This window comes from Engystomops pustulosus, chromosome 6 (genome assembly GCF_040894005.1).
Source record: "Engystomops pustulosus chromosome 6, aEngPut4.maternal, whole genome shotgun sequence".
NCBI classification, from domain to species: domain Eukaryota; kingdom Metazoa; phylum Chordata; class Amphibia; order Anura; family Leptodactylidae; genus Engystomops; species Engystomops pustulosus.
In genome coordinates, this window is record NC_092416.1 from 90,908,353 (window position 1) to 90,923,092 (window position 14,740).

The 14,740-nt window shown below is 40.8% G+C and overlaps 1 protein-coding gene across 2 annotated transcripts; it reads right to left on the minus strand.

The window, feature by feature from the left end:
• Positions 1-260: 260 nt before the first annotated feature.
• Positions 261-14,469, minus strand: RCN3 (reticulocalbin 3). Of its 2 annotated transcripts, none has more exons than XM_072110365.1 (7): positions 14,175-14,469; positions 13,614-13,856; positions 7,720-7,913; positions 4,504-4,679; positions 2,719-2,779; positions 1,972-2,171; positions 261-1,184 (listed from the first exon to the last, which is right to left on the minus strand). In XM_072110365.1, the coding sequence occupies exons 2-7, from the start codon at positions 13,835-13,837 to the stop codon at positions 1,077-1,079; spliced, it is 963 nt and encodes a 320-aa protein (XP_071966466.1). In that variant the 5' UTR covers positions 13,838-13,856; positions 14,175-14,469; the 3' UTR covers positions 261-1,076. The 2 variants fall into 2 exon arrangements, with proteins under 2 accessions (XP_071966466.1, XP_071966464.1); XM_072110363.1 differs by lacking the exon at positions 7,720-7,913 and adding an exon at positions 7,476-7,669 and having other exon boundaries at positions 14,175-14,468.
• Positions 14,470-14,740: the final 271 nt, after the last annotated feature.

A 14,740-nucleotide genomic window follows, 5' to 3' on the forward strand; every position in this document is an offset into this window, starting at 1 on the left:
ACACTGCACCACACGGGAGCGGTACAGTGCCGCACCGTACCGTTCCATAGCAGTGAGAAAGATTGGACATGTCCCATCTTTCTCCGGGATGCAGTGCCATGCATTACTGTGGAAAAGGGCAAGGGTGAGCAGTGCTCACCTCCTCCTCTCCCAGGTGCCGGTGGGCACACGTTAATTTGAATGTAGCCTCAGGTTTATATATACAGATAGCATAAACTGGTACATTACAAGCCTAGTAAAGTCCTTAAATTAAATCAGAATAGTTTTTCTAAAAAATTTTATTTCTTGAAAATAAGTGATGGTGGGCAGGAAAAAAGGATCACAAATAAGATTAGATCAGTCACAGGTAACAATGGTCTCAAAAAAGTTACTACAAATGGGAAAAAAGTCAATTAAGCCTAGCTAGTGGAGTAATACTAAATCTGCAGTTCCATTGTATGTGGAGTGAACATTTCTACATTTAATACTGGTCATTATATGGGTAAGGATGGACACAAAGAAACAAATCTAATGTAGAAAATATCCCAGGGATTGTGTATAAAATCTACCCCAAAAAAGAATGGTGAGGGTTACACCTGCATACAGGCTGCAAGGGATCATTAGAAAATGTAAACAATCTGAATGGACATCATAAGCACCTCTGTCCCTCTCACCAGTTTTGGAGCAGTTTTACTGCTTTGCAAAGTAATGAGATTCCCACAGAGGAAAAATGTGGGTCTCATTTATTAAGTCTGTCAGACATACTGAACATTTCTAGACCACCTAATTATAGGCTTAATTTCCTAGAACAGATTAAGAAATTAAAGCTGTGTGGTCAATGGTTGCTATGGGTTACAGACTATCGTCTTCATAGTTTGATAAAACCTGCCCCAGTGGTTGCAGGACTGAAAGGGAACTGATGGCATCAATTCCATATGATGTCTAAAGTCCTATATTTTGAGCATCTGAAAACCCAAGTAAAGATATACACAACTTCATCCCCATCCAGCCCCCAGTTGCCACAATTGGAATCCAATCTGTAAGTAACCAGCAATGTGCTGTTATACGCTCATTTAGGAGCAGGAAGATGTAGTCTCTTAAAATTCATCATGCCGCCTTGTCAAGTCTTCACCGTAGTTTGTTGCCTGGCTCCCCACAAACATGTTCCAATTGTCCAAGATTTCCTTCTTTGTCAGCTTGTCATCCTTAAGAAAAAGGATTGCAGTCAGTATACATTCCATATAATAAAGTGCAGCCTAATGAGTGACCTAATTGAAGTATGTGTTGAGGCAGGGTAATGCCACAGCAAATAAATGGCCAGCTGCTGGGGATTGGGAATTTCCTTGGACTGTAGAAAATGAGGCAATACCAAGAACTGACTGCTAGCAACATACAAATGTATATGTAAATTTTAAAAGTAGTGAAGAGTTTAAAGGTACAGCATACATCTTACACATTCAGAACATGGACCGATGTTATATTCAGTCCTGTGCTTACACAGCTGTCGGTACATAGACACAGACACACACACACAGACACACACACACCAATAGGAGAAGAAAAATAACAACAACTTTGCGCTCAGCAGGATCCAGCATCAACAAATGACACAAAACACCTCCACATTGTGCACAGATAAGTGTCAGCAGATTAATTACAGTATTTATGTCTGTGTCACCACTGCTCCTGCAAAGGAACCTAGGATTCTAGTAGTGAGGCTCCATTTGTAATCCAGAGAAGCTGGAGAACATCACACTGTAATAAGCATGTGCCAAGCCTTGGTGATAGAATTGAAAGAAGGGCATTACGTTCTAGTCTTCTCCAAGCCCTCTCCTCCACCACCTACTAAACTATCCCTTACAATTTACTTACAAGAGCTCACCCAGTGAGCCCTCTTCATACAGCGTTAGTGGCTCTGCAATGTTAAGAGGTTAAGCCTTTAGGTTTTTTTTGTGAACGCACATGCCTTGTGTGAATCCTCTGACCACTTACTCTGTCTTTGTCAGACTCGTAGATAAGATGTTTGGCCTCCAGGTCTGCATGGTCATAATCATGTGGATTGATCCAGTGGCTTATCTCCGACTTGTCCATCTTGCCATCCTTATTTAAATCACGGTGATCACTGAACTGCTGGCGTTCAGTTTTAACCCATTCAGGCTCTGGTTCATCAGCTTCAGGTGTGTACATGTCAGCTAAGGGATGCAAACATTCAATGATAAGAAGATTTTTCCTTTAACAGGCAAGCGCAAGTTCACAACAGCATTTTTTTTTTTATGATTTCATAAATAGGAAGCAGGATGAACTATAGTAGTCTACTACACTTTTAATCCTGCATTTCCTGCTGTATTGCAATATATACTGATAAGATGCCAAAATGAGTCTTATGCTTTAATATATGTATATGGAAACGTTTTATTTTTTTGGATGCAAGTAGGAGAATACTGACATATTTATACTTTATGAAAGTATCAATAAAAATAAGTATACAGCTTTTTTTTGGGGGGGGGCAGAGGGGTTTATATATATGTATATTATATTTGTCTTTATTTCAATGAGGGATAAAATACCATTAAAAGAATAGTGGGAATAAAAACATATATAAATCCCTCTTGGGTACTGTGCACATCAAGAGAATCCTGGGGAGGCAGGGCTCATACAGAAGGCCCCATGGGAGATTCCTCCACATGCACAAATAGGGTTTATTAAAACAAAGTAATATTTTTCAGCTATACAACTTACCAATGTATTCATCAGCATCCACTGAACCATCACCATTTTTATCTATGTCCTCAATGGTTTCCTGTTAACAAATAAGACAGAAAGTTTAGAGTTCTTATTTTAGGAGCAAGCCAGACAACGTTCCCTACCACCAGCAACTGTAGTCGTTGCAGTCTTGGCATGCGGCCCCAACCCTACTGATGGAAGCACTCATTGATGCAGGAGGCTGGGAAACCATGATTTTATCTGACAAGTACATGCTACTTCTGGGATTCTCCTTCTCTGCATCTTGACACTAGTTGTATGTGCCAACATCAGGCCCCACAGCAGAGAGGTGCCCAGAGTAGGCTAGGACCCAGGAACAGTAACAACTTACAGCTGTACTTACTTCTCTGGGTCCCAATACCACCACATGCAACCAGCATCAGGACACAGAGCAGCACATGGAGTAAAGAAGAAAGTCCAGTGTGACATAGTGGGGGAGAAGAGAAGCATTTATTCCCATGATTTTTCTGTCTGCTCCAGAGGTCTACTGTATTACATATGCCTGGGAAGGGGTCTGTATTAGTTTTGGAACAAATGCTGTATTTGGCCTCTGATTTAATTAGGTGGCATTTCTGCTGTGGCATTTGCTGCTGTATCATGGTTGTTGGTGCATCTAAGGTACTGTTTACTAGTGCAGTTGAGACCCATAACAATTCCGCCCTTGGAACAATAACTGTTGTGCACCCCTGATCTAGAGAATAAAAGGGCCCAGATAACACGGATTCAACATTGCACCCATGTCTAAAAGAACTGTCACTCCTTCCCAGCTCACTCTGCATTTAAAACCCACACATAGGATAGTGGTCTCAGTTGTCCCCAAAGTGTGAAAAGGAAAAACATATTTAACCCCTTAAGGACGCAGCCATTTTACAGCTTAAGCCTCAGCCCCATTTTTTTTTATTCTGACATGCATCGCTTTATATGGTAATAACTTTTGAACACTGTTACTTATTAAAGCGATTTGGGCGTTTTACTTCATTTTAGTGGAAAGGGTTGGCCGATTTTTTTTTTTTGTTGGAAATAATCACAAAAAACTTAAGGAAATAAGAAAAAGTCATCGGTGGTCATTGTACGGGTCCAATAATTATTTACTTTTATTCTACGGGTTGCTACGGACACAGTGATACCATATATGTGGGGTTTGTGTTTAAATTTAGCCTTTTTTGTGCATTATATGTCCCTCTATATGTTTTGGGGCTTATGGACATTTTTATTGCTTTATTAATTTTTTATTGAATAAACTTTTTTTTTTTAAAAACTTTTTTTTTTATTAGTTCCGCCATGGGACATGAACAAGCAGTCATCTGATTGCTTGTTCATGATAATACTCTGCAATACTGATGTATTGGAGTATCCAATGCAGGGAAGCAGCACTCCGTGATTAAAAGTGATATTTTATTTCACCAGTGGTACATACAACGTTTCATGACATAATCAGTGGAAAAAAAGTTCAAATTATAAATCATATAAATATATGTCAATTCACATTATGTGCGGTGACAAAGGGGTTACATTATCCGGGTACAGGGTTTATATGCCGTACTACGGAAAAAGATAGGACATCTATCTTTCTACGGGGTACGGAGCAGTACGCCCATTGCCGTCTATGGGGGGGGGGGGGGGGGGAGGAACGTATATCGGACGTATATACGTCCCCCATACGGCAGTGTGAATGTAGCCTTATACTTACCGTAAAAAACTGACCCCATCAGAAAAAAAAAAATGTATAGTTGCCACTTAATAAAAACAAACAATACTCACGGTCACAATAATATCTTGCATGTAGTCAAATTCTTCTGGATGCAGAAAAGCTGTGAACTCTTCCCTAGTTGCAATCAGGTCACCATCTCTGTCGGCTTGCTTAAATCTTCTCTCATCGCGCCTCAGCATCTGTCTGTATCTTTCTTTGTCAGGGACATCATAGAACTCTTCTTCTCCTAAGAAAGATGAACCATTGTCATTGTTTTTAAGATGATACATTATGGAAGAGTAGAGAATAAAATCTCACTTGTGGCAAGATACATTTATGGTTTACATACTAAATAAAAACTATTCCAATCTCATGCCTGGTGCATGATCCTTTCTATATTAACCCCTTAACGCTCTGCGCCGTAGCTCTACGGCGCAGAGGTATAAGGGATGTATGAAGAGGGCTCACGGGCTGAGTCCTCTTCATACAGAGGTGGGGGTTTTTGCATTTTGCACAAAAACCCCACCGCTAATAACCGCGGTCGGTGCTTGCACCGATCGCGGCTATTAACCCTCTAAGCGCGGGCGCCGCCATCTTTTTTTCGATCGCCACGCCCCCGAACGTCATCGGGGGGCGGCGATCGGTTACCATGGTAGCCTCGGGTCTTCTCTTGACACGAGGCTACATGGTTTATGCAGGTTCGTTACAATGAGCCAGTGGCTCATTGTAATGTAAGACCTGCAAAAACGCCATATATTGCAATACTGTAGTATTGCAGTATATGGTAGGAGCGATCTGATCATCTAGGGTTAATGTACCCTAGATGGTCTAAAAAATAGTGAAAAAAAAGAAAAAAAAAAGTTTAAAAAATAAAAAATAATAATAAAATATTAAAAGTTCAAATCACCCCCCTTTCCCTAGAACGGATATAAAACATAACAAACAGTAAAAATCACAGACATATTAGGTATCGCCGCGTACCAAAATGCCCGATCTATCAAAATATAAAAACGGTTACGGCCGGCGGTGACCTCCGAGACGGGAAATGGCGCCCAAATGTCCGAAATGCGACTTTTACACCTTTTTACATAACATAAAAAATGAAATAAAAAATGATCAAAATGTCGCACAGACTTCAAAATTGTAGCAATGAAAACGTCGCCCCATTTTGCAAAAAATGACCCCTCACACATTTCCGTGCGCCAAAGTATGAAAAAGTTATTAGCGTCAGAAGATGGCAAAAAATTTTTTTTCTTTTTTGTACACATTCGTTTAATTTTTGAAAATGTATTAAAACACAATAAAACCTATATAAATTTGGTATCACCGCGATCGCACCGAACCAAAGAATAAAGTAGGCATGTTATTTGGAGCAAAGAGTGAAAGTCGTAAAAACGGAGCCCACAAGAACGTGACGCACGTGCGTTTTTTTTTCAATTTTTCCACATTTGGAATTTTTTTTCTGCTTCGCAGTACACGGCATGTTAAAATAAATAACATTACGGGAAAGTAAAATTTGTTACGCACAAAATAAGCCCTCACACAGGTCTGTACACGTAAAAATGAAAAAGTTATGGATTTTTGAAGTTGGAGAGCGAGAAATTAGCCGAAAAACCCTCCGTCCTTAAGGGGTTAAATCATAGGGTTTATGCACAGTCTACTCTGGCCATGCATTACATGAAATTTGGTTTGCCATTCAACACTCCATAAAATGGGTTAAAACAATTCATTTGTATTCTCGCATTTTTTCACGAAGTGAATAATTCTTTGCTTCCTATATCTCCCATAACATGCATAGTAAGAGAATGAAAGCATAATCCTGCCAGTAGCAAGCACTCCCTCCCAAACTGCACCCAAGCCAGCCAAGAAAGCTAATGTGTACACATAACAGAATATGGTTGAATCGTCATGCACCTTGTGGCTCACAGATGTGCCACATCATATGCATAAACCTCATGCAAGATCATAAGAGGTTTTCTTTTAACAATGCAAAATGAAACGCGGAAGAATAATCTATGGTTCATTCAAAGGTAACCTGTCACCAGTTTTACCCCACTAAACCACGTAGGGTATAAAATGTCCTATCTAGAATTTCATGTAAAATCCTACCTGTTTACCTACCAAATATGTCACCCAAAATCAGGAAAATATGACTCTTCTCATCACAAGGAGAGATCCTTTGTCTGGTTCTATAGTAACTAGAAACATGCCTTTTGTGACACATGGTTCTGTGAGGTATAGAACTGGACATCCAGGCAAAGAAAAACAAAAAAAAAACCAGTCCCCATCTAGTTTTTTTAAATCTGCAGCTTGCATTAACAGATTTATTTAGATGCCTATATCTCACAAAGCCATAAGCCTGATCTGAAAGATGACACATACATGTTTCTAAGCACTATAGAACAAATGATAGGAGCTTTAGAAGTGACACAAACCATGCAGCCTCTAGGCGTGACTCATTTCATGTGAAAATGAGCAGAAAAGAGTCATATGGCTGACTTTGGGGGAGGGGAATTTTTTTTTAATAGCTCGAAAAGCAAGATATCACACAGATAATTTCATACACTACCTGAGGGTGCTGTTAGTTTAGTGGGGTAAAAAAAACTGGTTTCTCTTGAAATACATTTACTTATATCAGAATATATGTACTTATGACAGAAAAGTAGCAAGTAAAGAAAGCATGTTACAGTGAGAAAAGAAGTGTATCCATTAGCATAAAGTTCACATAAGCCTAATTCTTAATGGCTGGTTTTTCACTATTTAAAGAAGTTCTTCACCTAAACAGAATTGTAAAATGCTGAAGTGACCTAGAACTGCTGCCAAACTTCTTTTCCCCTATTCTGTTTGGGAGGGGAAGGGGGATGTCCCTTGTAACTGTTCTATGTTAGATTATTCTGGCCTCCAGCCACTAGCAGGGAGTCTTTAGACCCCCGAGTTCCTCTCCCATACCCCAAGAAACTTTCAGGTGAAGAGCATCTTTAAAAAGAGGCAGTTTGATAGGGGGCCTCCACAATGAGGACAGGCAATACTCACATCCCCTTACCTGCAGCATACCCATAAGTGGTGTTCTTGTACTCTTCCCAGGAGATCTTATCATCTTTGTTCTTATCATAATCTGCCCAGTGCTTGTTCACATTCTCATAGATATATCGGTTCTGGGTGTGTGTAATCCAATCTTTCAGCTCTTCGCCAGTAACAAAGCCATCTTTGTTTTTGTCTATCTTATCAACTATCTTCCTGTGAGTGGAAGAGGAAAAAGCAATTAACCAAGATGATGAGGCTCCTACCTATAAGATGGGAGTATGTCTGATTGGAGTATTCTTCCCAAGACACAGAGCCGTCACGGTTCTTATCATACAACAGCATCTGCTTATCCACATCCTCCGAGACAAACCGTCCATGAACAAACTTGATCCAGGCCAAGAGCTCAGGTGCTGTGACATAGGAGTCATTATTACTGTCAATCTTATCAACTATCTTCCTGCAATGAACCAAAAACTGCACATGTTAATATCTGAGCGGCATCTCTTGTGCCAGCCAGTAATCCAATAAGCCTGAAAATGGCTAGATGCCAAGTACAGGGCAAGATTTACAGTCAAAGGGGGGAGATAAAACTGTACATGTTGCCCATGGAAACCAACCAGAGCTCAGATATCATTTTATAAACAGCTGTGCTCTGATTGGATGCTATGGGCAACTGGAACAGTTCTGCTCAAATCTCTCCCAAAGGCGTCACGTTTTGTCACTAAACCCACAATTCATAAGCCCTTGTGAAATAAACGCCCTTTTATTACAGTAGGAAGGTCCTGGAGCACAAATGTGCTGGAAATGTAGTTACAAAGGCTACAGGGGACATTTATCAGGTTTTGTACACCAGTCTTTTGGCATACAAGCCTTGAATTCACCAGTACACTACCTGGCTCCCTGCCAGCAGCGTGTGACCAGTCCTCGGGAATGGGCAGCTGCAGCCTGTGTGTTTGCTCATACATTCTTCCTCTCGGTCATCTCCCTCCCTCCTCTGCCTGCTTAATGTACATGACAGGAAGAGGGGAGGAAAGAAGAGGGACCGAGGCATACAGGCTGCAGCATTAAACTTATGTAAGCTCCTGAAAAGTTTCAGAAGCCTGACAAATACCAGAGGCTGCCACACCATTTCCCCCCGCAATTAATAAGTGCTAAATTCAGGTGTAAACTTGAGTTTAAAGGGAACCTGTCACCAGGGACCTCATTTTTCACTAAAGACAGGTTGCAGAAGCCCATTACAGCTGCAGTGCAAATCTGCCTTTTCTAAGAATTTGCATTACAATAGAATTGTGTGTTATAACTTACCTTGCTCCCTGACAAAATCCTGGGGTAGTCACAGGGGCTGGAGTTTGGTTTGGATATATTTCAAAAAACATGTGACTTGTCTGTGTTACTCACTCCTCAGAGCATGGCCCCCACCTTTGGCTCCTGTCTAGCTCCACGTCCTGCTTCCTCTCAGAGGTCACAGCCTGGTCAGTCTGACATCAGTGGGGGAGGGACAAGCTGTACAGGAGCACATACATGGAGACAGCCTGCAGCTCAAACAGGTCACATGTTTTTTGAAATGCATGCAAACTAAAGTCCAGCCCCTGTGACTACCCCAGGATTTTGTCAGGATGCAAGAGTAAGTTATAACACACAATTATATTGTAATGCAAATGCTTAGAAAAGGCAGAAAGGCAGATTTGCACTGCAGGTGTCATGGGCTTTTACAATCTGTCTTTAGTGAAAATGAGGTCCCTGGTGACAGGTTCCCTTTAAGATGTTGTGTGCAATTGCTCCCCACCTTCCCCTCACAGTGGGCTTCAGCAAGAAAGCTACCAAGACAGAATTCAGTCTACATTTCAAGCTGAAAATCAAATTAGGGAAGGAGATATAATAAGACAAGGAAGCACTTTCCTCAAATAAGACAAATTACAAAGTTGTATGTAGTCACTTGGCATTTATAGAAAAGGTTTTTAATGTAGGCGACATTCATTTTGAATCCAAAATCACCACTACTATTTGATTTGATGCATTATGAACCAAACATACCTAGTCAGGGCCGGCGCTATGGGTAGGCAAAGGTGGCAATTGCCCAGGGCCCCCAGGGAAAAAGGGGAGAATCTCTTCTTTCAAATGAATCTTGAATTTTGTTTCTAGGTGCTATGGATCCAGAGATATTCAGGTTTAAAGTGAGAATATGAGGTGCCATTTTTATATATAAATATCACTTCCGACGGCAGTTTAACAGTTAATATCTCCGTTTTTCTGCATTTTAGAAACACAAATTTAGATTCATATAAAAGAGGAGACTCTTCTTTCATAGGAAAAAAAGAAGTGAGGTTCTATGTGTCACAGAGCCAGAGATACAGCCCCCTGAAGGGTCTCCCCCATCTCCAGATTCTTAGCCATCAGGCTGCGGGAGCATTTGCTGCACACAGGAGCTGCTGCACCTCACAGATAATGGAAATATTCACTTTGTATGTTACCAGTACTACATTTTGAGAAGGGATAATATCAACTAATATTCATGTTTTTAACCCTTCTCTATGCAAATCTAAGAACACACTTTGGGCCACATGTATCAATAGTTTTTTTCTGTTGTTTTTGCGCCTTTTCATTCAGGCGCACCATTTTTTGTGCCATTTTTGCGACTAAATGTGACTAAATGCTAGCTGCGCAGCAAAAAATAACCAGCTTTCCCTCATTTATCCTAGCAATCCAGATGTTTTGATGCGCCTAATGATATTCATCACTTGCGACTTTTCATTTAGGCGCAAAAACACTCCAGCCCGGAGCTGGCGTTAACTGAGAAGAAAGCACTGAGCCCCTTTGCAGAACAGCTCATTTCTAGCAGAAAAGCTCATCCAGACACTGCAGACACTAGAACAGATCATACAGACATGAGATACTCTGCAGACACTAGTACAGATAATACAGTCATTAGATACTCTGCAGACAGGAGCTGCAGACTCTATTTACACTTCATCACCTTCTATTTACAAAACATTCTGCAGAATCCTGAGCTCAAAGCAAGAGAGAAGAGAACGTTACAGAATGTTGCACATAGTACTGACAGGTGTCCCCCATGTAATTCTGCACAGTGTCACCAGTGTGTCTGAGGGGGATATTGTGCAGAATTACAGGGGTGCAGTAGGAGACCAGCACTGGGGGATCCCCTACAGGAGAAGCCCCTGCTGAGGAGGTCACTGGGTGCAGGGTGTCACACACCTGGGTGCTGCTGTGAGTGTTATCTTCATTCTGGGCTGTGGGAGAAGCAGAGAGGAGCTTGTAGCAGGATCACATGTAAGTGCCTGAATCTAACATTACGCCGAAACTGCGCCAAAATTGCGCCTAAACTGTGTTAAAGTAAAGTGATTAATAAGAGGCAGGAAATTAACTTATCACAGATGGTTGTGCTAATTCTGTAAAAGCTTGTGATAATTCTGGAAAACAGTGCACCAGAATTTAGGCACAACTACTACACCTATGTGCACAAAAGTGATAAATGTGGCCCATTCTCTCTCATTCCCTTTTATTTTGTGATAGTTATTTTTTGTTGGGAAAATTGCCTGATACGATGAACATTCAATCCTCTTCGCCTAATGTGACTACACCGCGACCAGAACATGTCCATAAAGTTCTATGTAACACCAAAAACACATACATGTCCTGGTATAAAGTTTTTATTTCCCATCATCCTCCATTATTTACACCTATGTTATGACATTCTCACTTTCATTCTTATGAAGCGGGGAGGGTTCTGTTATTGTGATAATACAATGGCGCACATCTAAACGTGACTTTTATTATCTCATTAGAGAGGTTTATGGATATATAGTTATTTATTTGGGTTACCATTGTGTAAGGAACAGACAATGATAGATCTGTGTGAATTTTCTGCAGTTCCCTTTGCTGCATGTTTTGGTGAATATACACATATGGGGTCTGTATGATCTCCTCACATCTTACTTTTTTAGGAAAGTAGATTTTCTTTATACAAGTATCTGGATTTGTACATATTTTAGAGAAAATTTTGAATGTTAATTGCCAAATGCATCGCCTAGTTGTCTGCTTTCAAAATTCTATAGGTTTTATGGCGCCTTTACTTTTTATTCTGTTTTATTGATAAAAATGTCTAGCTGAAAAGCAGATATCTAATTATTACAGTTTTAGTGATATTATGTGGATTTATTTATGTGAACATATCAATAGGGCACATTTGTGAACTCTACAAATGTCCATGTATTACATTTAGGAGATGTGAAGGTAAATATTTTCTGTTTGGATCAAATTTTTTGCCATCAAAGTCAAATTTTAAGTATTTTTAATAAAATGTTTCATAAAGGCTTGAGCCTGAAGCCAGAATAATCAATTGCTGCACCATCCCCCAGCTGCTGTGTATGCGTAATCCAGCTCAGGTTGATTAGTCATGTCTTGACTAAACTCCACGTGTAATGACAAGCTCTGTGTGTAATGTGTTTATGTAGGCAGCCAGCCTCACCCAGCTTTCCCAACATCCTGAATGTTATAATTGTTTTTGCAGCAAAACCACTCAACTCAGGGATTAACCAAGATATGATCCTGCATCCATGTCGCTACAGCATTGTCAAAGTAGGTTTGCTTCATAATGCATCAAATCAAATGGTAGGTTTCCTTTAAATGAAATCAGTTGGGGAATCCATGCAAATGCTGGACCTCTTCCTAATCCTATTCCTTAATACACTTACAGAACTACCTACTTTCACATGGGCAGATTTGTCACTAGGCAGGAAAAGATTTATCATAGTGGTTTAGACAGCTTGATGAATAGTGCACATAAGGGGTTAATGTCTACAGGGCTTAATGCAACATGTAAACTAGTTCCTATTTTTTCCTAAAAAACCATCACAGTCCTTTTAAGTGGATTTGCATCTTAATTTGCGAAATGTTTTGAAATGTCACAAGTCTGTCTACCAGATCTGGATTTTCATGATAAATTGGGAGAAAGTAAGAATGTATATATAGTCAATTGCTAACAATTTCCCCAATATATGTTATTATGGCAAAACAGACAGTCTATTGTTTCCTATAGTGACTAGTGGACTACTGTATAAAACCTCAGCGCTATATAAAGGCAAAAAAAAAATTTCATAGCAGTGCTGCACAGTAGACTTGTACAGATGTCTTCTGCATCCTTAAAAAGAACAAACCTGACCCTTCCTATTCTTATCCCTCCTACTTTAAGTAGAAAAAAATATGTGGATGCTGCCACGTTAACATTCTGGAATGTTCCCGCTCCCCCTCCCCTGAAGGCTCTCTGTAGGGTGGGAGATGGTCCCTCCTTTCTGAAGGCTGTGCTAGAGTTGCAGCTGCACTTTATAGACCTTCTATAAATCCTACCTCCTAACTTAACCCAGAGTTAACTTAACCCAAAACAGCATTATGCTGGGCACTTTGCAGACTATTGAGGGTCACAATTACATTTAGGCTTCTACAAGTAGTAATTACCAATTATATGCATACACCTGGGCCATAATCTCATTAATAGACCAGATTCAGATTCCTGGAAAGCGGTTGCAGAAATAAGCCCAAGCTAATCACTGGGAAGATCTTCTGGGGCAGGATGCAAAATCCATATCTAATGTTATTGCTGTGCAGCATCTAGTGTATCCCATGTCCAAACACTCCAGGTCTTACGGCGAGTTTGAGGTGGCACCCATGTGGCATATTTATCAAAGTAGTTTGACAGTTCTAGAGAACATACTATTGATTGTTGTCCTGATGGATTTACCTGATAAATCGTGAGCAGATTATGAATCTGGAGCTCACCAAACCCCTAGAACACGGCCACACTGGATGAAGACTAGTGCAGTGATCCACAACCAGTGCAAACTTTCTGAGAGTTGTAGTTTTGCAGCAGCTAAAGAGTCACAGACTAGGAAACACTGGAACAAGGTCTCCGAGTGCCCATCTTGGTCTAGCCACTTGGCTATGGAAGATTAGATGACCAGCACATCCACTCTCCTATAACTAATCACTCACACTGATAGTATTAGATACATTTCAATATTTAAGAAAAGAATCCCATTCACAGAATTGAGGTATTTAGAAACAGTGTCATTACACAGAATATTTAAAACAATGGCAATCAGTGCAACATTCATAATGTAGGATTTTTGAGCCATTTCCTTACCCCAGTCGCTCTTGGCTTTCTTCTGGAGTGAGCTGATCAAATGTCTTTGCCTCTTCTTTTCCTAGAAAGGCTTCATGGTCATACTGGAAGTCTTTGCTGTCGTCGTGTTTGTGGTCACTCAGGTCCTTGTTATGGTGGACACGGTCTTTTTTCTCCTGAGTCGGTTTGCTTGCCACCCAAGAGGCACATACACCCAGCACGAGAAGTATGAGAAGTGTCCGCATTGTTCTGCTAGTGGTCACACTGTAACAACCAAGCTTCTCATTACTGTATATTCCTAATGGGTACCTATTCATGTGACCTCTGACCTTCATCCTATTCAATCACTTCAGGCAGTGGTCATGACCCTGTAAGTGATGCAGGAACTAGCACTCCTACAATGTCCTTACAAGCTGTCACTACAGTTAGCTTAGATTCGGGGGTATAATACATGGTGCAAAGATGTAAAAGTGAATGCATTTGCAGCCCTCGTGTATGTGTATTAGAAGATGGAATAATATACGATCCCCACTCTAATGGGCTGAATCTAGCCCCCACCACACACCCCATACTGGACCTTACCTTGTGATGCTCCTGCAGCAGTAATAGCAGATAGTCTGTATATTCGATGCGCGGCCCCTTTAAAATGTTCGCAGCAGCTGGGCGTGGAAAGAGCGAGCCCTCGCTCATTAGAATAGTTAACTCCTCATGAAGGGCGTGGCTAGAGAAGCTTCTGGACTGAGCGCTGGCTTCTTATTGGTCGGAGCTTGCCACGTTGACAAGCCCACATGTTAGAGTAGCTCTTTTCTGGGTGTAGACGTGCTGTACTCAAGCGGAACGTCAGCTAGTCGCTGCGTTGCCAAGCAATATCCCAAACGCTCAGACGTTGACTACTGGTTCTGGATTGGGACAAAAAGAGTAAAAGTTCGATTTCTCAGGACGACGATCCTTGACTAAATAATATGAAATGAGGTAGTAAGCCTCAATCTAGGAACAGTATTCAGTAGCATTGCATGGGGTTCATTCATTGCTGTCAGCAGAGTAGTATGTTGTGTTTCTCAGGCTGGGTTCACATGCAGCGTTTGAGTTATAGTTTGAAACGCAAAGATTGTCCTGAGTGCATTGATAAATTCTCACTGATATCTATC